We start from the raw sequence: 21,676 nt of genomic DNA, 5'->3' as shown, positions 1-21,676 counted from the left end.
ATCTTCGAAATATTCAGAGCCATGAAGGCAAGCACTGGTCCTGGTGAGTGAGAAAAATTCACTGCTGAAGAAACTTTGTGACATACTGAAATTTGAATTTGAAGTCATTGATATTTTCACTAAAAAGGACCAGGTATTTGACTTGTCTAACAATAAACAGATGAAAATAGTTCTTATAATTTTCTCAAATACTTTAGCTCAGGTAATTTTTTAATCATTTATATGCACAAGTTAGACACAATACATGTATGTGTCATTAGCTCAAATTGCTATGATAGAATACATAGCCAATTTTATCAAGGATGTACGGTACAGGGATTTCCATCATGAAAAAACTGATGCTACTTCACTGATCTGCTTATCCCCGCCCTATCTCTCCTATTATTATGAATACTCCTCAAGTACCCCACATACATACTGTACACAGTCAGCATTTATCCTTATCTTGTTATCTGTAAGTTGCACTTTCATCGATAATCTAGGGTAGAGTACACCACTACACACTGCCCTCTGTAACAATCATATTTTCTAACATTCTGACATTCCTCTTGCTAATCTATTAACATTTTTACTGACATTCAAAAGCCTTTTCATCTCATTATCCATCCTGCCATTTCTTGCAAAATTTTGGCTAAGATGTATACCATCCACTTATTCAGTTATTTCACTTTTTACTCTCACATTATAGTCTTTGTTCCCTTTCACCTCTTCAAACATTAGTCATATTTGAAAAGGAGAAAGGGAACAAAGACTGCAATGTGAGAGTGAAAAGTGAAATACTCAAGCAATTGGATGGTATATATCTTAGGCGAATGTTTGCAAGAAATGGCAGGATAGATAATGAGATGAAGAAGCTTTTGAGAAGGCTTCCATTGTAAATGCATTCAACCTCAATTTCTTCATCTTTTTTGAGGCACAGTTTCATTAACAGTAAATGATGTTTAATTACCGACCATTTCCTGATTTGACCCTTCTTTGAGTTTCAATTATGAAATTGGGTAATAATCAGTTTTTAAAGTACTAAATTAATTCTTATAAAAAATGTGATCAGGCCAACAATTAATGAGGATTGGTGATTATGATAATTAATTTTAAATAACAACTAATTAGTGAAAGGCTATGATTGCTGATCAAGTGGTTAAGGATCCACAAAAAGTTGGGTGAAACTGGACCCATGGGAAACTGATTCAAGCTTCTTAGTCAGTCATGCTATATCATCATTATACAGAATAACAGGGACAGAAAGATAGCATTACATGTAATATTTTTAATATTATTTTTTAACATATTTTACTATAGGATTTTAATATATTACACTTATCTAATCCTGCAGGTATATCTCTAATATATCAATAATACACTCAATGGACCAGATGATAATACAGATTATTTTACTCTATGCTTTAGTTCATTCAATCAAGTTACTTGTTTCAACTTCCCTTGAATTTAGTTATCATCAACAGAATTTGCTGACTTTCATCATCTACATGACTATTATACAAATCCTCAAAATTCTCACTCCAACAGTATTTGTTTGCCCAAAGCAAAAAATTAGAGTTTTTTAAAAATCATTTTCATTCCTTTTCTCTCTTCTTGATTTACTCTCGTATCGATTTTCAAAATATCATTTTATTTTCTTCAAAGTCATTCTGCATTTTTTCTGCTTCAGATGATTGTATTATTTTCTTACTTTTGTTGCTAAAAATTTTAATTAATTCTTTTACTCCTTGCATACATTTCCCATCCACGAACCTTTTTCTCATTTAGCAGTAATCATTCTCTAATATACCTATTCGTGTTCATTGTCTCTCTCACCTCATTGCACAAACCAATGCCTTTCATTTTCCCAACCCTTTTTTCCTTTTTAAAATCCTTAACAAAATAAGGAAGTAAATTATTCATCAGTCAATATGAAAACATAATATTAAATAATAGATATTTCATTGGCTATTTTAGAAGGAAAAATTAGTAATGAGAAGGATTCTAAGCGCTGGAGGCTGGAGCTTGAAACTTCTGCTTACTTGGTTCTTTCAGAAGCCCGTGACAGGCATGTCAGACTGCAGCAAAAAACCAAAGGACTCAGGAACCTTGATGTAAATGTCTTTCTAATATACAATATATATCTAGTACATATCTCTCTAATGCATGTCACAATAACTCCATGGAGGGCTTTATTCCATCAAAAACAGGAGTGTTTTCTGTTACCTTAGGATTGCAGCGAAGCACCTAAAGTTCAGAAGTGAAAAGGTGAATTAAAGCCTATTATCTTTTCTCAAATTCTAGAAATAAAATGCTCCCTGATTCCATCCATTCCTCTTTTCTAACAAATATTTTAAATCAACTCCTATCTACCTACTCACTCAAATAAACTCTGCTCTTTATTAAATGAAGAATGCAATGTATCTTTCCACTTTCCTTTTTTCACGTACAACTAGTTTCAACGCTCAAGCATCATCATCAGGCACTTGAGCATTGAAGCTAGTTGTACATGCATAAAGGACAGTGGAAAGATACATTGTATTCTTCATTTAATAAACATGAACTTCCATAAAGTTGAGCCGGGAACAATTGAAACTCTGCTCTCATTTTTCTACTGCCCATTTTCATGTTTTCAGTAAGTAAAGAAGTGTTGTGTCCAACAGATACATTGGCAGCAGTAGGATTCGTTCTTGAAAGATGAAATACTTGTAAAAAATTCATGGTTAAACTTTTTCATATTTTTCACTTGCAGAAATTAGTAAAAAGAATTAAAAAAGAAGCTGGTGAACTGAGGGATGAAGACATAATGCTCTTGATACGGTGTTGCCTACATTCAAATTACTTTTTTGCCCAAAAGTAAGCCAACCGCATTGATATCAACATCCTGAATTCAATATTAGATATTCTTGTTGGATTATATCCAGCCAAGTGCTTCTAGCAATTTAGTATACATATGAAATTATTACCTATTGTGATTATCCCTCAAGTTATGGTGTTATTTATTTTATTATTCCTTCATGTTGGAAATTGGTATCTGTAAATGCTATGATATGAATATCACTTTTAATGGTATCTTTTTCTCAACAACATGTACCTAAGGAAGCTTTAATTATTGTTTTTACAGGATTGATAGTGGAGAGTATTTGATGCGAAATTTACTCCATAGTGCACATTTGTGTTATGTCCAGGCAATTAGTGAGATACCACGGCATAAAAATTGTTTGGTGGCTTTTTCTGTTCTTAGGCAAGTTTAATATGAATGTATCATTTACATATGTATATACCTTTACATATGCATGCACTGCATATTTATTGGTGTATGAGCATAATGATGCACCAATTTATTACAAGTTGCTAATCATTCATAGTACATGCTTTAAAATTTGCCTAAAATTGGTGAATGTGGATAGAGATTTTTATGTGGTACCAATTCTGATATCATTTTGTATGAAAATATTTTATCAATATCAATCACAATCTATCAACACATAATTATAATCCATAGTGCATCCATCCAATCCAATCCATCTAGATAGTATACAAACGCAGATCTTTCAATTGACTAATGAGTTTGCAACTCATTGGTTCCTTTTTTCTTCATATAATTACATATATCAATGGGCTTCTTGGTCAGAGCTATGGTTCAAACAAAGATGATAGCACAATATTCAACTATTTTCCAATCATATCTGTGGATCATTATCAAACTAATTTGTGATGACTAGATTGTGATGGTATATCTCTATCTTATTTCACAGTCACAGATATTAATAGGCACATAAAAATAGTGCTCTAATTAATTTTTAGGTGAAAAAATTGTGCAAATCTAAATTTATCTATCTTTCTTGTGGTTTCTTTTGCTTAATCCAAGTATACTGGAATGTTAACTGATTTCAAGGGACCACAATCTTATTGCTGTGCTACTAGTAATGTGCTAGATAAGTTGAAAATTATGTGGGCATTTCCAGTGAAATTATGAACTATAGGATTACAAATCTAATGCACACCTAATTTTGTTTTGACATCAATCTGGCAGCTGAAAGTTTTTCTAATACGAGGGTCATCCGGAAAGTAGTACCCGTTCGTGCCGCATGAAGTGCTGACGACGCGAGTAGCCGCTGGACGAGGTCAGATAGCTTCAGTGGCTTGTCTGCCTTCTCTGAGCCAAGTTGCGTGACGCTAGCATTGCCTGTGTTGTTTCTGTGATTGTTTACAATGTTTAAAAAAATTGAGAACGCCGCCAGTTGTGAAGTGAGGGCAGTGATTAAATTCCTCAATGCAAGAAACGTTCGCCCATGTGATATTCATCGCCAATTAAAGGAGGTGTATGGAGACAATGTAATGGACGAGTCGTCTGTTCGGCGGTGGTGTCGCAACTTCAACATGGGGAGGGGGAACACACACGACGATGAGCGTTCGGGGAGACCGTCTGTCATTACAGACCAACTGGTGAGCTCAGTTGACGAATTCGTGAGGAACGATCGGCGCGTCACAATTGATGACATCTGTGAGCATTTTCCCAATGTTTCTCGAACAATTGTTCATGAAATTGTTAAACACCATCTGCATTATGCAAAAATTTGTGCAAGATGGGTCCCTCGCGTATCTCAATGAGCTGGCGGCGAAGGACTATGCAGCAGGAATACAGAAACTTGTCACACGTTATGACAAATGCCTTAATTTGCTTGGAGATTATGTTGAGAAGTAGTTTAAAGTATCCTCTTTCAAATAAAATTTTTTATGTTTGTTAATATTTACTTTTGTGTCTTTATTTCACGAACGGGTACTACTTTCCGGATGACCCTCGTATATTACCTGTCTAAAAAGATTTGTCTGTAGACTTTCACCAGATGATTTACCTTTTTTCTTATAGATTTCTTCATGACCATGATCGATGGAACTCTTGTGACTTTGGATCAAAAGTTTTAAGAGTTCTAATGAATGTAAGTCAAATGCAAATAATTCTCTGTGTAAATAACAGCAGAATATGAAATCAATGCTAATTCTATTCTCTCATCACTCATTGGCTTCATTTATTTAACCTATTTTATAGTAGTGGAGTTAAATCGTATTATTCTTCAGAAATTCATCTCTGGAACCATTTCTTTGTATGAAAATTCCCCCAATACTCTTATAAACTCAATATTTTAAAATCATTTTCATGCACATGAATGATATTGCTTGTTCATTAATTGTTATCTATTGAAACTTAAGTGCTCTAATACATTTTAACCTATGGATCAAAGCATTTAAGAATACTGTGCATATGAGTGGAATAAAAACTATATTTTTCTTAGTGTAAGAATGGTAGATACTGTAACTCTTCCCTTAGGTCCTGTCAGTGGTAGGGGTGAATCCTGGATAGACTTTTAAGGAGAGGCAATCCTTACTGTAATTTTGAGTGTGGTGGGGGGCAAGATGACTGAAGTCAATAAGAATTGAAGCGTAACAGTTATGCTAGAATAAAATTTATTCAACTTTTTGATGCTTGGTATTTAACAATTTATAGATACCAAATCAAATAAATATGTCATGTAAGGTGTCTTGAAATATAGATCATTCTATTTCATACATATTGAGAAAAGTATCTTGCATTTAACAGATCATTCTACCTCCATTAGCCTGATATATGCTCAATGTACTTGTACTTGGGTGAAGTTATGGCTGAGAACTCTCTGTTCTCCTTTCAACATGTATTTTCTGAGATGTTAATCCTAATTTTCCAGTTAAATTTGCAGTTTTCCCCATTGTTTAACGGAACTACTTTCTTTCCTCTGGCTCTCCCTAGCTTCCCATAGCTATAAATGAATATTTTGCAACAATAAGCTTCAAGTTATGTTCCAGTTTTCAATATAAACTCCCAGTTTTTCATTTGGTTTAATAGAGTAGCAATCCTTCCCCTGATCCCCAAATCTCTACCCAATTCCAAATGACTATTTCCTCCCTCCCCTTGTCTCCAGAGCATAAATGCCATCACACCCACAGGGTATATACTACTGAACTAGGTGATATTTTGATGCATGTATCTGTTGCTACTGCAATGTTCAATTTTTAAATCTTATTATAAAATCAAATAACCTAGCAAGGAATTGAATGCATTGTGATGCTGAATGTGGATTTCAAATTTTATTTACTTAAGAGTTTATTTTAAATATTAAGCATTCACAGTACAGTTGCATTAAGGCTGAGAAGAAAAAAGGATAAATTAAACAATATTAACCATTAATCATTGAAATGATTCAGCCATTAAGTGGTAAAAAAAATCCATTATACGAGTATGTTGCTTCTATATACGAGGGTCATCCGGAAAGTAGTACCCGTTCGTGCCGCATGAAGTGCTGACGACGCGAGTAGCCGCTGGACGAGGTCAGATAGCTTCAGTGGCTTGTCTGCCTTCTCTGAGCCAAGTTGCGTGACGCTAGCATTGCCTGTGTTGTTTCTGTGATTGTTTACAATGTTTAAAAAAATTGAGAACGCCGCCAGTTGTGAAGTGAGGGCAGTGATTAAATTCCTCAATGCAAGAAACGTTCGCCCATGTGATATTCATCGCCAATTAAAGGAGGTGTATGGAGACAATGTAATGGACGAGTCGTCTGTTCGGTGGTGGTGTCGCAACTTCAACATGGGGAGGGGGAACACACACGACAATGAGCGTTCGGGGAGACCGTCTGTCATTACAGACCAACTGGTGAGCTCAGTTGACGAATTCGTGAGGAACGATCGGCGCGTCACAATTGATGACATCTGTGAGCATTTTCCCAATGTTTCTCGAACAATTGTTCATGAAATTGTTAAACACCATCTGCATTATGCAAAAATTTGTGCAAGATGGGTCCCTCGCGTATCTCAATGAGCTGGCGGCGAAGGACTATGCAGCAGGAATACAGAAACTTGTCACACGTTATGACAAATGCCTTAATTTGCTTGGAGATTATGTTGAGAAGTAGTTTAAAGTATCCTCTTTCAAATAAAATTTTTTATGTTTGTTAATATTTACTTTTGTGTCTTTATTTCACGAACGGGTACTACTTTCCGGATGACCCTCGTATATAGTTTTGAAGAGAAGGGAGGTACAACTCATGAACTCTTCAAAAACATTTCATGTCACGTTACCCTAAAGTCAATGATTCCATCTGTTCAAGGTCAGCACCCTGATGCAAGGGTAATATTCACTTTTAGTGAATTCGCTTCTTACCGGGTGATGCTTTAAGTGAGACAACTCCAGATATCTGTAGGCTCCCTGTTCATAATCCAAAAGGTGGTGCAATTAAATAAATCATTTCCAGGCCATGCTTTTCAGAGAAATTTAGCAACAGATATCAACAGATTGCATGCTTTCCACCAAGAATTCCCAATGCCTAGGGGAATTTGAAAACATATAGACTGGAAATGATGGCTGCCAATCTATTATTTTAGAAAATAACAGCCCATTCAAACAAAGTGGCTACGAAATCAGAACATTACACATTTAAAACAATATAGATACCATTGGACACGACATGTCTAAAGAAATCACTCTCATAAAGTGGGGACTGCTGAAGCTGAGACAGTGTTTATGAAAAGAGGAAACTGCTGGTTTTAAAGAGCCTAAGATTGCAAACAAGGAAGCAGTTCATCAAAACATTCATATGGAGCATGGCACTCAATAGATCAGAGACATGGAACATTAGAAGAGTTAACTAGCAAAGAATAGAAGCCTTTGGAACGTGGTTCTGGAGGAGAATGCTGAAGATTCAATGGACAGACAAGGTCAGAAGCAATAAAATGTATAGAAGAGCAGAAGAGGAAAGGACCATATGGAGAACTCTACAGCATTTCAGGGAATTAACATTAAGTAGAAAAGAATGGAAAACTGCAGTAAACCCATCTTAGGATTGAATTACTGATGATGGAATGGGGACTTCTTTCCAGGCTAAGTACACTCCAACCAGATCAACAAGCAATAAAGCTCATTCAATTTTATTTTCATATTTGAAATACCATTACTTTCATTTCATCAAATTCATTACAAATTCTTGGAGAACAAGGGAATTCCTTGATAGCTTAACTGACTAAAGCACTCAGCTGAACATCAAGGGATCCGGGTTTGAATCCCAATCAAAGCAAATGATTTTTAAACCAGAAATTGTTGCATTGTAATGCATATTTAGCGAATGGCTCTGTTACAAGCTACTATCATGGCATCTCCTGCAGTTTCTTTGCATTGATCAAGTAAGCTTTAATCCTTTTAGAGTAGTGCAAAATTCCTGATTGTTAAACTCATTCACGGGAACAATTAGGTAACGGATTGCACAAGTAGTACAACTTTGAGAATATCCAGACATATTTGCAACAGTGTAATTCAAATATGCCATTACTTATGGTAGAGCAGATTTTGAATGCTTAATTAGTCACAGCCATCAACATCGTAAAAGTTATGGTCCAGTTCACAACATTTTTTTGCAAAATGAAGAATGGGCTTTTTCTATGAATAATTAATTTTTATTATTTTCGTCTAGTTTTCATAAGAGTACATCTAAGGACATTTTACTTTTCATTGATATAGGTGCAAGGACGAATTTATGTTGAGGATGTTGAAACTGAAATATTCCTCATCTTTGTTGGATACATGACTCCATATTGCCCAGGATTATCAATTAATATTCCACATCTTGAAAAGGCAATCAGTATTATGAGTACTTATGGAACTTACAAGACTGTCAATGCAATAGATATTGTTAACAGAAATCCTATCCTGGAAATGGCCAGAGTTCTATACGGAATCCTGGCTACCTATGAATTTAGGGATTTTGGTGAGGATTACTATTGTTTTGACTTTAACAAATAATTCAAATTTGACACCATCACATAAGTAGGTGATTCATATTAAAATCCCATGCCTACAATAGAAACTCCCTCAAACTTGAAATTGTAATTTTTTCCTGGCAAAATTATAAAGCAGCTTTATAGGAATTGTTGGTGTGTTCCAGGAATTCTAAATAATTATCAATCCCAAAACCTGACTTCAAAAATTCTGGACACATACATTCCTAGATAGGAATGAGATGCAATTTTCTTGAATGATATATATCTTTAAGTATTACAACTAGACTATATGTCAACAATGAGAATTTTTTATATCCTCGGGCCAGTAAAATCTAAATTCAGCCTATGGCCGTATCACAAAATCAGGTGATTCTTTTCTTGTTCAATGATTTGATATTTAGCAACTCACCAAATTATCCTATAACCTGCTGACCTTTTAATTTCGTCATAGTAATCTGCTAATGGTATTCCTATCCTGAATGGCTTAGATCTTCATTCTGCTGTCATTGGACAAGGGTTGTAATAGTTCAACAAGTTTCAGCATTTCCCTGGAAATGTTTTGCTGCACTTCTTCACAGAAGAACTTCATCCATTGTGCTCTAGCTTTCTAGCTTTACATCCAAATTTATTTATAATACTTTTCCCCTTACCCAGTCTTTGAATTTTTGTTCTTTCTTCTTACATCAGTTTTGTATATTTCTGCATATCTGGATGTATTCCATGCAAATTCATTTTTTGAGCAGTTTTGAAACTTAATTTTCCAACAGTGATTTGTTGTTTTTTTAACTCCAAGAGCCTTTTTTGTTTCTCTAATTCTAACCTTCCTACCGTATTTCCTTCTTGCCACTCCCTGATGAGCCTTCCAGCCTCTGCGAATAATGAGATTTCACTTTCCTGCCACATTTTTATAGCTCCAGTTATATCATCACATCATCATTATAATCAGTCAATAGCATGTAAACTTGAGACATCTTGGTCTCTGTAGCTTTATTACTATCTTCACCATAATTTATCTCCCATTTTATTGTAGGAAGCCCATCACTGTTCTTCATGCACTCTGTAATATTATGTTCACTCCCACATCATCTCCATTTTACGGCTCATACAAATGCACCCCTGTCTACCACTCCAAAAGTCTCCCTTTTTGGACTATGTAATTTGACTTTTAGTTGTTATGGGACAGTTATATGGGTTAATAAGTTGAGGATTATGTGTATATGATAGGTTTATGTATTATTTTAGAGTCAACCCTATTTCCCTTAAAAGATTTCATCAAAGTGAATATAGGTTGTCAATGGATTTCTTTTGGTTTAGATAAATTTCACTTATTAAACACTATTTATGATGGCTGTTTAATAAAGCCTGGTTATAATTTTTTAAGTCTTACAATTCATTTGACAAAAATTAAATTTATGTTATATTGTTAGCTTGATGTGCAATGTATGTATGGTTACATTAATATGTTAAAAGAGGGGAGACAATAAATTTTATAGGAAGATGAACCTGGACTCAAGTCACTGCTTATACAGAAGTTAACATTTACACCCCTGCTGCCATTGTGAGAAAATATCATCAAAATTCAAAGATCTTATTTAAAAAATATTGGAAATTTCGTCAGTGCCACACTCATGAAAACTGTATTTGAAACATTTGTGTGCAGTGGGTTCCAAGACTTTACATAACTGAACAGGACATTTGCATGCAAGTTTTTTTGCAGCAGAAATCAATGTTAAAGGCAGATGAGAAGTTTCTTTTGAAGGTTATCACAGCAAATGAAACTTGGCTACATCATTTTGATCCAGGTAGTGAACAGCCATCTGACCCCAGTGAGACGTCCATTTAGTGATGATGTCCCATTAAAATCGCGATTGAAGAAGGCACTGGGAAACCACCTCAATTATTATTCCCAAGATTGCTATGATGATATTTTCATAGAGAAAATGAGTCCTGGCAACTGCAGGACTCAGTCCAATTGACCATGTATCGTGCCCAGCAGTGGGAGAGGCAAGGCTTCCATGGTTGTCATCTCACAAAAACCTTGCAAAGTAATTTTTGCAGCGGCAGCACAGAAGATGCAGGAGAAGAAGACTGAATTAGTTAAAATAGGAATTTGAAATGTTAGGACAATGCTGAGGACAGAAAAGTTGGAGAATATAAAGTGAGAGATGGAAAGAGGATATATAGATATATAGATACCTGCATTTTAGGTTTATGCAAGGTGAAATGGAAATAGAGCAGGGATTACTGGAGTGATTATTATAGAGTAATGTAATGAAACATCAGAGGGGATGAGAGCCAGCAAGGGGTTGGCCTGATAATGAATAAAAAGGTAGGAAGAAGTGTAGTCAATATAAAGCAAGCAATGAACAGAATATTACTAGTAGTGGTAAAATAAGAACCGTGAGATCGAAATTAAGCAATAATGAAGTGTAGCCTCTGATATAAAAAGATAAAATAGGGAAGATGGTTCAGGAAATGAAATGGAGAGGCATTACCTGAATTGACAAGGAAGGAGTATCAGTAAGCTGTAGAGAAAACAATGAAAGAGGAAAGGGAGTTTGGTTTTGAAGACAAAGAATGAGAATTCATCATAAAAGGGATTTCATCCGCAAAAGAAACTTTTGGAACTGTTAATTGGAAAAGGAATCCATTGATCCAGGAAAGCATGGATTATGATGCAATCATGCATGAATGCATGATTCAAATGATTTACGAGAGAAGGAAATGGAGGAATGTAAATAGAGTTAGGTAGAAAGAAGTACAAAGAGTTAAATAATAAATTGAGACAGTAACAAATAGAGCAAAAGAAGCATAGTGGAAAAGACAGTGCAAGGATATAGAAAGTTTGCAGAGGAAGGGTGAAATTGGTGCGCTATACAAGAAGGTTAAATCACTAGCTGGAAGTAAGAAGGGAAAATCTGTGTTAACAATCAGAGATAAGTCAAGGAAAATACTAGTAGAACCAAGAAAGGTCCAAGAGAGATGGAAGGAGTATATAGAGGAACTGTATGATAAAGAACATAGGCCATCAAGCTAAGATATAGAAGGAGAACATGATGTAGAGGAAGGTAGCTTAGGTCCAGGTATACTTGACGATGTGATAGAAAGAGCATTAAGGGAGATGAAATCAAATAAGGCTGTGGGGGCAGACAAAATTCCTGAAGAACTACTGATTGGTTTAGGAAAATGTAGGAGGAAGAATCTGTATGGACTAATTCATAGCGTCTATGAGGAAGGAATCTGACCTGTAGATTTTGTGAGACCAGGTGTAGTTCCTATTCTAAAAAAGGGAAAGGTAGCAATATTTTAGGACTATTTTTCATTCAGCTAAAGTGGTTCTCAGGGTCATCAACAAGAGGATGGACCGCAGGGCAAAGTAAGGGCAGGGATTACTTAAGGGATGATCAGTTTGGGTTCAGGAAGGGGAGAGGTATGCATGATGCCTTTACAGTATTGAGATGAACATAGAATACAATAAGGATGTATTTGCCTGTTTCATACACTTCAAAAAGCCATATAATAGAGTGAATTGGGAAAAAATAATTAATATATTACAGAAAATAGGAATAGATTGCAGAGAAATTTTGAAGGACCTATCAAAAAGTGGCTTTTAAAAAAAGGAAAAATATTGGAAAAAAAGGTTAGACAAGTGAATTGTATTCAATGGTGACTCTTTCAAAGGTTATCAAAATTTGAAGAATGAGTAAAGCAATACTGCTATAAACAATAATTATTCTCCAGTAAACAGCTATTGTAAAAATAATCGTTTATAGATAATTTGAACCAAAGAAATTTGAAAGATTAAACCTATTTTTATTTTTTTCTCCCCAAAAATTGGTAGTACCATATACATTCTGGAATTAGGTAACTAGATTTCATATTATAAAACTGCAAATTTTTGTTCAGAACCTCAATTAATTGTCATTCTAGAGATAATTTCATGCAAAGTAAATTAAATTCAAGGTTCTATTTGAGTTGAATGAACAAGCCATGATTGGATTCAAATATGTATTGCAGTATGTACTGTATATTAAAAATCATTATTTCACTGGGGCATCCTTGGTTATAGGTAAAACTTGTGCTATGTTGTTTTCAGGATGAAACAATCATAAGGGATGTTCCCATGCATCTCATATTGTGGCATTTTCAAACTCTTTTCCTTTTAATTTCACTCTGACTCAAATTCCAGACTTCTACCCTCGGCTCCCAGAGCATTGCTTCATTAAATTTTGTTGTTTTCATGCTAAGTTGGGGTTAGTTCCATGTAGTATTTCAATTTCTGGTAAGCTTTTTATCGACTGTACTGATGTACTGCACAGATTTACTGCCACAGATGTAACATTTGAGTCAGCTTCATTTCGATATTAAAAATATATCTTTAGGCATAGATATTTTAAAAGCATTTTGAAATTTGGTTTTTAATTTTATTTAATTTTCTATTCTTAGGTGAGGATGGATGGGTTGCCTTTGATATTTTACTCACAATGTACATCAGAATTGTTGAGGCTCTTGATTCTGTAAATCATTATGAAGAGGAGATGAGGCCTGGGTGTGTTCTAATTCAAATTAATTATCATATATTATACAATAGGGTGGATTAAATTTTTGATATAATTGTATCATTGTTACATTCACTGACTTAATATTGAATTCAAATGTTATCAAGCTTTTACAATGCATTTTTACTTATGATTAGTGATAAGCTACCTGACATTATTCAAGATCCTGAGAATTGAAAAATATGAACATTTTATTTTTCTGCTTTCAGTTGTGAATGTAGAAATGTAAAATCTGTTTCATAAGACCAAAAAATGATTAGTCTCTAACAAATGTTCAGGAAAACATTTTGCGGTTAAAACTTACATATTTTCAATTGCCGCCTTTATATAAATTTTGGGAAATAACCTGATTTGTCCTCGTGAAAACAAAAATTGAAAGATTAGGATTGAATTATAGTAATTGAGGATAAAATGTGCACCAAACTGCAGCAAAAGGATTTATAATATATGTCATTTTCTCTGCAAATTATAAAAGCGATTTCAAATTGTGAATCAAATGACTTGTACTTGTAACCAAAATGTAGGATTCTTAAGCCAATATGTGCTTTCACAGGTTCCATGAATCCATGCTTTTTTCAACCGTATATTACTGGGTTAGTGTAAGTGTTTGATGGACGCTAGCACTACACACTACTGTGCTCCTAACTTACTAGGGTGGTCTTAACTTACTTGACTCAAGTATCCTGAAACCTCATCATTCATATTGAAATCATTCTTTTGGTCTGCATACTTTCTACCTACCTTATCTCCATGCAAAATGCCTATTCTTTTCTTCCCTCTAACTTGCTTTTCCAGAATTCTCCCCTCTACAACTATTTTCAGTATTTTATCATCTCCCCATATCTCCTGCACCCACTTGCTCTATGTTATGCATGCTCGTATAAGGGATCAGAAAGAGGAAATGACTGTGAGAAGAAATGGTCAGAAAACGTCATATGAACATGTTAGACAATTTATTTGAAGCAGCAGGGTTTCAACTAGTCTCTAGAAGATTAGTTTTTTATCTTATTATTCCATTCCTACATAACTTTTCAGCATGGCTTCAAGTCAGTGCCAAGTAGACAGTCCTGGTTTTGGAAGTTTACATGAGCAGGTGGAGGGAAAGTTTTGGGGAAAGTAGAAGCTATGAAACATCCTCCACAGTGTGAGAATTCTTCTTTTTTTCTAGAATTATTATGAAATATAAGAAATTGTCATGTCCTTCCAAAAAATCTAATTTCTATCCTTTGCCTTGTCAAGTGCAATTCTTACTATTGAAGTTTCTCTTCCCTTTGAAATATTGAATAGCCGTACAGACTGGCATCTTTTGAGGCATATTAAGGTAAGAGTTATGTGTTTGGGGGAAGTAGAAATGTTGTTTCACATTGGTACTCTATGAGTATTGGTAAGAAATGCATCGTGTACAATAGTTACATTGGCCAACAAATTTACAAGTTGATCAACAAACTTATTTGAAAAAGCAAAACTCCTCATCATTGCTTCCCTGGAATCATCCTCCAGGGAGTCCACATGATATGTTCTTTATCCAAGTAATATGCATATATTGATTAAACATCAACTTTTGCCTTGAAAATGGATTTTTACATGCTTCTCATATTAATATCTTTTCAATCAATTTAGGTACTTAAATATCAAAAGAGACAGCAAGCAATGGGACATGACCGAGAGTGCCATCAGAGGTTGCCTGAGGAATTTTGTGGATGATGTTATTTCATCCAAGCTAAGGTTTATGCCGGTCAAGAAACCTGTGCATCATTCTTCTTCAACGAATGATGAGACAATTCTTTCTGAGGAGGGTAGTGTATGAATAAATACTATAGCAATAAATTCCCTGCAATTGATTATGGGTTTTAAATGCTCAACTTACTATATCTATTCAACATAAAATACTTGTTTATCCCATTGGGCTTAGGAAGTATGTTGTACATACATCCTATTTACCAAACATTACAATGAAAATTGTTTACTTTTTGTTGCTTTGTCAGAAAATTTGAGCTTATAATGCCTCTTAAATCCACATTTATGAGTTCTTCCAAAGGATTAATCACTTTGAGCATGATGCAACATTATCAATATATTTCTCCTTTTACAGTGAATTTGAATTATTTCTCTATGGTAATTTTAATAGTCAATACTGAGGAAATGTGTGCACCATTTTATAACTACCTACTTCAACTCACTTGTAAAAATGGTAATCATCAACTAATTGAATGGATGCTTTTCTTTGCAGTTAGCCACTGGTCAACCAAAAAGAAAAGTTGGTTGCTATTGATTTATTTTATCATAATACTTTGGTGATTTCATTAATTTTATTATACCTTTCTTTGAAAAGTACAATATGTAAAAATTGGCTGAGTAAACTCAGTGTTTGTATCATCCGCAGGAAATTGCTTTGAGATATGTTGTAATTCTACATAATTCTCCTATTTGCTAAACCTAAATGCTTACATATTTCTGTTTTCATATCTTCCATTCTGAATTATATAGTTAGCTGCAGAAAAACTCATAAACTCTACTCTTTCCAGCCATAAATTTTGAATTACATGTTAAATTCATATTATATTCACATGCCAACTTATAAATATCTATGCAGGTAGAAATAGCTCACCCCAATCCCTTTCAACATCCAGCTTGAAGAGAAGGTCCCTAACTTAAGATGCATTTTATTGCAATTCCCTTTCTTGCCAGGCTATGCATTTTGAAGGTTGCATGGCTTTTATGATATTGTGGTGTTAGAATGCTTGAATAGTTGAAGCCCTTATAAATATTATTCTGGAGAGGTCAACAATTTGTAATTACACCAAATGCTAGCTACAGCAATGCACAGAGGGTGCACCATTAGGCCTGTAGTATCCCTCTGAAGTTCTTTCTGTACACATCTAGAATAAGTATTTGCTAAGGTTCACTATTGTGACAATTATATGCCTAATGAATCTATTACCTTTTTTCAGTATCCAGCCACATGATGTGATTCATACAAGCCTTTCTCTTCTATTTGTATGCATATTTGTCTTTAAGTAGTTCATCAATCTGTCTTCTTGTTCATTTGTATTCTCCTCTAGCATCATATAGCCCTCTCCTAGAGCCCTAATTTCTGTTTTCACATAAACTAAAGAAAATTATTAATTTATGTTCTGTAGAATCTTAGTTTGTCATATAAAATGGTGATTTTACATGGAAAAAAATCTCAACTTGGCATTTTAATGTATGCACTAATGTGATGGAAATAAAAGTTAGAAATCTTCTAATTCAGGCAAATTACATGGTATCATGTGAGAATCCTCAAATAATGGTAACTGCTAAAATGTAGATAGCTGAATATATTTCTCTAAAAGCATAAAAAGGAGAGATTCATTTATAATAATGATCATAAAAATGCATTTTTTTCCTTGTTTATTAAAAAATGTATTTACCCCATGTTATTCTTTGGAAAAAAAGGCTTAAAGTTGACTAGCATTTCTGTTGGTTGAAATAATTGTGTATAAGGTGTTTCATTGTGTGATATGTGGAAAGATCACACAATATAAACACTCTCAAATGCTTTTTTTATGACAAATGTGTCTTTTGTACTTGTAAGACAGAGACAATGACTTCAAATGAGGAAATTCTTGATAAATGGGATAACATGAGCCAAACTTTAATTGCTGTTTTAACTCATGTCGGTGAAAAAGAAATTTCCCAAGCTGCTCAATACCAGCTGTTAGATATGATTATCACGGTAAGTCTTTAGTAGTTTTAATTGATAATTGTTGACTGATGAAATATGAAATGAAATGAATTAGCAATTATTCAACTAAATGGGTGCTTTTCTAATTTAAGGCTACAAGAATGCCAATTGGATATCGTAAACTCCGAGCATGTCTCCCAGAAACATTATTATCATTGCTGTTAAAAGTAGCAGGACTTGGAGATATAGGGGCAAATCTGAGAAGTTTGAAATTACTGCAGCATATAATAGATCGTCATTCACTTAGATTCCATGTTTCAGTTCCAAGGTAGTGTCAAGAATGATTTACTTATGAGCTCCTTCATTACATATGTGCATATTATGTAAAATATGTAGTTGTGAGGATTGTTCAAAGTAACTTAGTTTTATCAAATATAATGCGAAAATATTATATTAGGGTAAGGTAGATGATGTGGATGTAAATTATCCAGAGGATAAATGAAATGGACCTGTGGTATATTTAACATTGGTATAAATATTGAGTTAGTTGACAGTGTTGAAGTAACGTATTTGTATTGAGTCTTTCAACAATGCCTGGGGTGCATTGTAAAAGCAGGCATACACTTTTAACTTGTATATGATTGAATATTGTTCTGATGCCTAGGAGTTGGTGCCTGTAACTTAATTGCCCATGCATGAAGTTTTGCCAATTCATAGACTAGTTTGAGGTGTGCATAAGGAAAAACTACATTGGTTTTACAAATGAAGACTAGTTAATTGATACTATTTCTTAGTACGAAGTATTCTGCATTGTCCGGTTTCACCGCATTGTTGTTTGATTCTGACAACAATTTCGCCGAAGTTGCATTCGGCGTCTTCAGGTCGAAGATGAGGGACTTAGAATTTTGCCACCCTTATATAGGTGGTCCCGTCTAGTGGCTGCTTGCTGATTGGTCCATTTCCGGAGAACTCTCTTCCACGCATTGTGTAGATGGTAGCCTTCATCTCTGTTAATGTTCTCCGGGTTTTTTGCGATCTCAATTGCTTCTCTAATTAATCGTGGGTAGTATTCGCATGCGCAGCCATATTTCTTAGTACATTTGTAAGTATTTCATGAAGAATTCCATTCATTAAATAATTAAAAGAGACAGAGTCCTGACTTAGGTAATGAAGTTTTGAATTTTATGTGAAACTTAACAAGTTAAAAGTAAATTCATCAGTTGAAAGGGGTTCCTCAAAAAAACAATTTAATATTGGTACCAATGTGAGGGAAAAGGATAAAAAAAAGGCTTCAAATTCAACTGCAACAATTTTTTTCATATTTAGAGGTGCTCTTATCTCTTACTATTTATCAGCTTCTATAAGATTTTATTTTTTCTTTGAGAAATACCTAGTGACATTTTTTGTATGAATTCTCATGCAACTAAAAATTGTTTGCTAAATTAAAAAAAATCTCTGCTTGGTCAACATTCTCCTCACAGTTTTAAATATTTAACTCTACCCCTTAGTCCAGTTTTCATTCGCTTTTCTACTTTGAAGTTCTTCCAACATACTTTACTTGGGGAGAGTCAAGAAGCTTAACCAGGAATGGGGCTGAGGCTAATAGACCCGTAATGATTAATATAAAAAAATTCATTTGTGAATTAATTCATGCTCGCTTCAGCTCATGGGGAATCAATTAGTTTTGGTGGTAGTGGACTACCCTATCTTCCTCCTCTGCAAAAACTGCCCATTTCAATCCTCCATTTAAAAAAAAACCTTACTTGTGAGATCTGATTCAGGCATAGATTTTTTAATGAGATTGATATCCTTCCAAACTATTCATACCAAAATTTTAAATACTTCTGTTTCAATCTGCAATATTTTTTATTCATTTCTCCCATTACATTAAAATGCTTTGAAATACATAAAGCAAGCATAGCCAAACATATCATTATACTAAAATGAAAGGTTTTTGTAGTGTTTAGTGTTTTAACTATGTTGGTAATTTTTTCAGGATTTCCTGTTGAGTATTGAGAACTTTTTGACTTAATGCTCATTCTCCTCACTCAGAGCAACTTCAGGAGCTGTTAACAGTTAACTCATGTTTGACTTGAATTCTAGTAAGAGAGATGCTATAAAAATTATCCATTTCTGTAGATGTGCCCACCGGCCACATCTAAACACAAACTCATCTTCAACCAGTAAACATTTAGTCTGTAGGAATGTAGTGATGTTAGAAAAATACCTATGTATTTCATTAAGTTGTTCATTCATTAATTGTTTCAGAATATTTAGAGAAAGTGATCATTTTGCAAAGATTAAAAGCAATGAGGATGATTTGGAATACTTCCGGCTCCAGCGCAAAGATGTTTATGACTCCCTCTATAGAAGCTTTCTTACCCATTCCAATGTGATGGTGAGTGACTTTGCTTTCCTTTTCACATAAGATTTGGTTGTACCAACAAGAATCAATATGCGGTCATCAGTCATTCCATGATTAGAACATTATTTACAGCCCACTGGTAAAAATTAATATTATTATGCAGTCAAATACTTCTCTTTCATTCTGACTCAGCGCACTATTTACTGACTTTTTTGACCGCTAACCTTTCAGAGGTAGTTCCATGTATAATAGGTTTATAAGCCACCCCTGCATTATAGCATTTATTTATTTATTATTTAACTTTTTATACTTCCTTCTGTCTACTCTGTACTTAGACTCTTTCATTTCTCCTCTGGTCTATCTTTATAATTATCTCACCTGTTAGTCATGGTTGTATTTTCACTTTCTTATTTACTATTCCTATAGTTTCTTTTGTGGCTATTGTTATCCCTTGTTTGATATGTTCCCATTTTTCCTCTATAGTAGCCAGCTTCCTTTCCTCATTCATGATTTTCTCTACATCCTGCTGATACTTCTTCCTTGTCAATCCAGTTAATACTTTTTCATTTCATTTCCTGAATCATCTTCCCTGTTTTATCTTTTTGAATCGGATGTTACACTTCATAATTACTTAATTGTGATCTGAGTCCACATCTGTTCCTGGAAATGATCGCACTGTTCCTAAATCTGTGCCTAGCCATAGCACATGTATAGTCTAACTGATACCTTCCTGTGTCCCGATCGTTTACTGTATCTACTTGTTCTTCTCTTTGATTGCTTGGTGACATGTAGACCTGAACTTACCATGCTTCTTCTTATCTTTTTGTTTGTTTCATTGCCAACCCCCTCTGGCTTTTTTCCCCTCCGCTGTATATTACTATATACTATGACTCCAGTAATCCTTGCTATATTTCTATCTTTTGCTTCATATTTTCTAATTTTCCTGCCCCCAACATCATTCTAAGATCTCATGTTCTTATTCTAACTAATTTGCTCCTCTTCTGTGCTACTCAATTTGGTTTGCAAGGATTTTGTGAGAAGACTATTGTAGAGGCCTTGCCTTTCCCACTGCTGGGCATGACACATGACTGATTGGACTGAGTTCAGTGGTTGCCAGGACTCATTTTCATAATCATTTTCATCATCAGTTCATGGGATAATAATTGTGGTGATTTACAATTGCCTTCCTCAAAAGTGTTTTAAATGAGAAACCTTCATTCATTGGCCACCCCACTGAGGTGAGACACCTGTAAGATCATTAATTCATTCTCTTATTAATGAAATGTGGTAAGAATGAGTTTTTATTATTTTTATTCTCACTGAACATCAAACAAAATATATTTGTAAAAAATTGTGCATCTTCATAAATGTTTTTCCTTACTTTATACTCAAGAAACGTTGGTGATTTAATTTAGCAATCAAGGAAATCTTAAAGAGGAAAAAAGATGCTCAAAGTGACCCCTTTCGCCACTAATAATTTGAATAATAAATAACGATTATTTAAAATTATAAAAGAGAATTAGCATTTCTAAAATCTCAATGATTGTTTTTTTATTATTTTCAGAGCAATCTGGAAGCTTTATTTTGTGCTGTTTGTCTCATCCTTATAGAAGTGCAATATCCTCACACTGCAAGAGATATAGCTGAGCTCATGGTGAATATCCAGGTAAGAACTAATTTTCACTACTGTTGTCTTTATTTTTGTATTACTCCTACAGAAAATAGAAAAGTTATATATGAAATGAAATAATTTCCATGTTATACTTATCAAAGTTCATTTAGTTGTTAAAATTTCAACAGAGGCAAGCTGAGAGAGTTTTCTTTTTGTGAATTAATATGGCATCGATAAAGTTGTATTCAAGCCCACTACCCTTGAATTCACTATTTGGGGTATTATTAATCTGACTATTCCACTTAGCTTATAATTTTATGTCTTCTTAGTTTGATTGTAAAGGTCTACTTGTGTAACACCACTAAGCCCCATCTCCAAGATTTTGGTTCTTGAGTGAAGGAAGGTAACATTCATCAATCAAAACTTCAAAATATCAAAATCTTTACCAATTAGGCAATTATTGTCAACTTGAAATAATGTCTTTCATCCAAGAAAATTATATATTCCCTCTTGGAGCCACAATAGGAAAGATATAGGGATAAGGGAAGACCCATTTCATCACTTATCATGTCCTCCTTTATGCTACCTGGATGGGGAGCTGAGGTTGTGGTTAATTTAATTTGTTGGTCTAATATAACCTCCAAATTCTTCCCCTGCATATTGATGAGACCCTCCTATTGTCACTTTGA

General features: G+C 34.2%; 1 protein-coding gene across 3 annotated transcripts in view; it reads left to right on the top strand.

Annotated features, from left to right (window-relative positions):
* The window catches only part of LOC139696707 (protein EFR3 homolog B-like), a 157,152-nt gene that overhangs the window by 106,887 nt on the left and 28,589 nt on the right, over nt 1-21,676 (top strand). For 2 of the 3 annotated variants that reach the window (XR_011702639.1, XM_071595543.1), the window contains exons 5-10: nt 4,853-4,922; nt 14,964-15,139; nt 16,925-17,061; nt 17,163-17,338; nt 19,279-19,408; nt 20,940-21,041. Coding sequence is in view for 2 of the 3 variants with exons in the window: in XM_071595543.1 (XP_071451644.1) it covers nt 4,921-4,922; nt 14,964-15,139; nt 16,925-17,061; nt 17,163-17,338; nt 19,279-19,408; nt 20,940-21,041 (723 nt within the window). In the remaining variant the exon portion in view is untranslated. Of the gene's footprint in view, nt 1-4,852; nt 4,923-14,963; nt 15,140-16,920; nt 17,062-17,162; nt 17,339-19,278; nt 19,409-20,939; nt 21,042-21,676 lie in introns of all 3 variants that reach the window. The other variant, XM_071595544.1, reaches the window with a different exon arrangement.

The sequence above is a fragment of the Hetaerina americana genome, unplaced genomic scaffold (genome assembly GCF_022747635.1).
Source record: "Hetaerina americana unplaced genomic scaffold, ioHetAmer1.1.p SCAF_7, whole genome shotgun sequence".
NCBI lineage: Eukaryota > Metazoa > Arthropoda > Insecta > Odonata > Calopterygidae > Hetaerina > Hetaerina americana.
The sequence above is the reverse complement of the archived record's forward strand: the minus strand, read 5'-3'. Positions and strand labels throughout refer to the sequence as shown.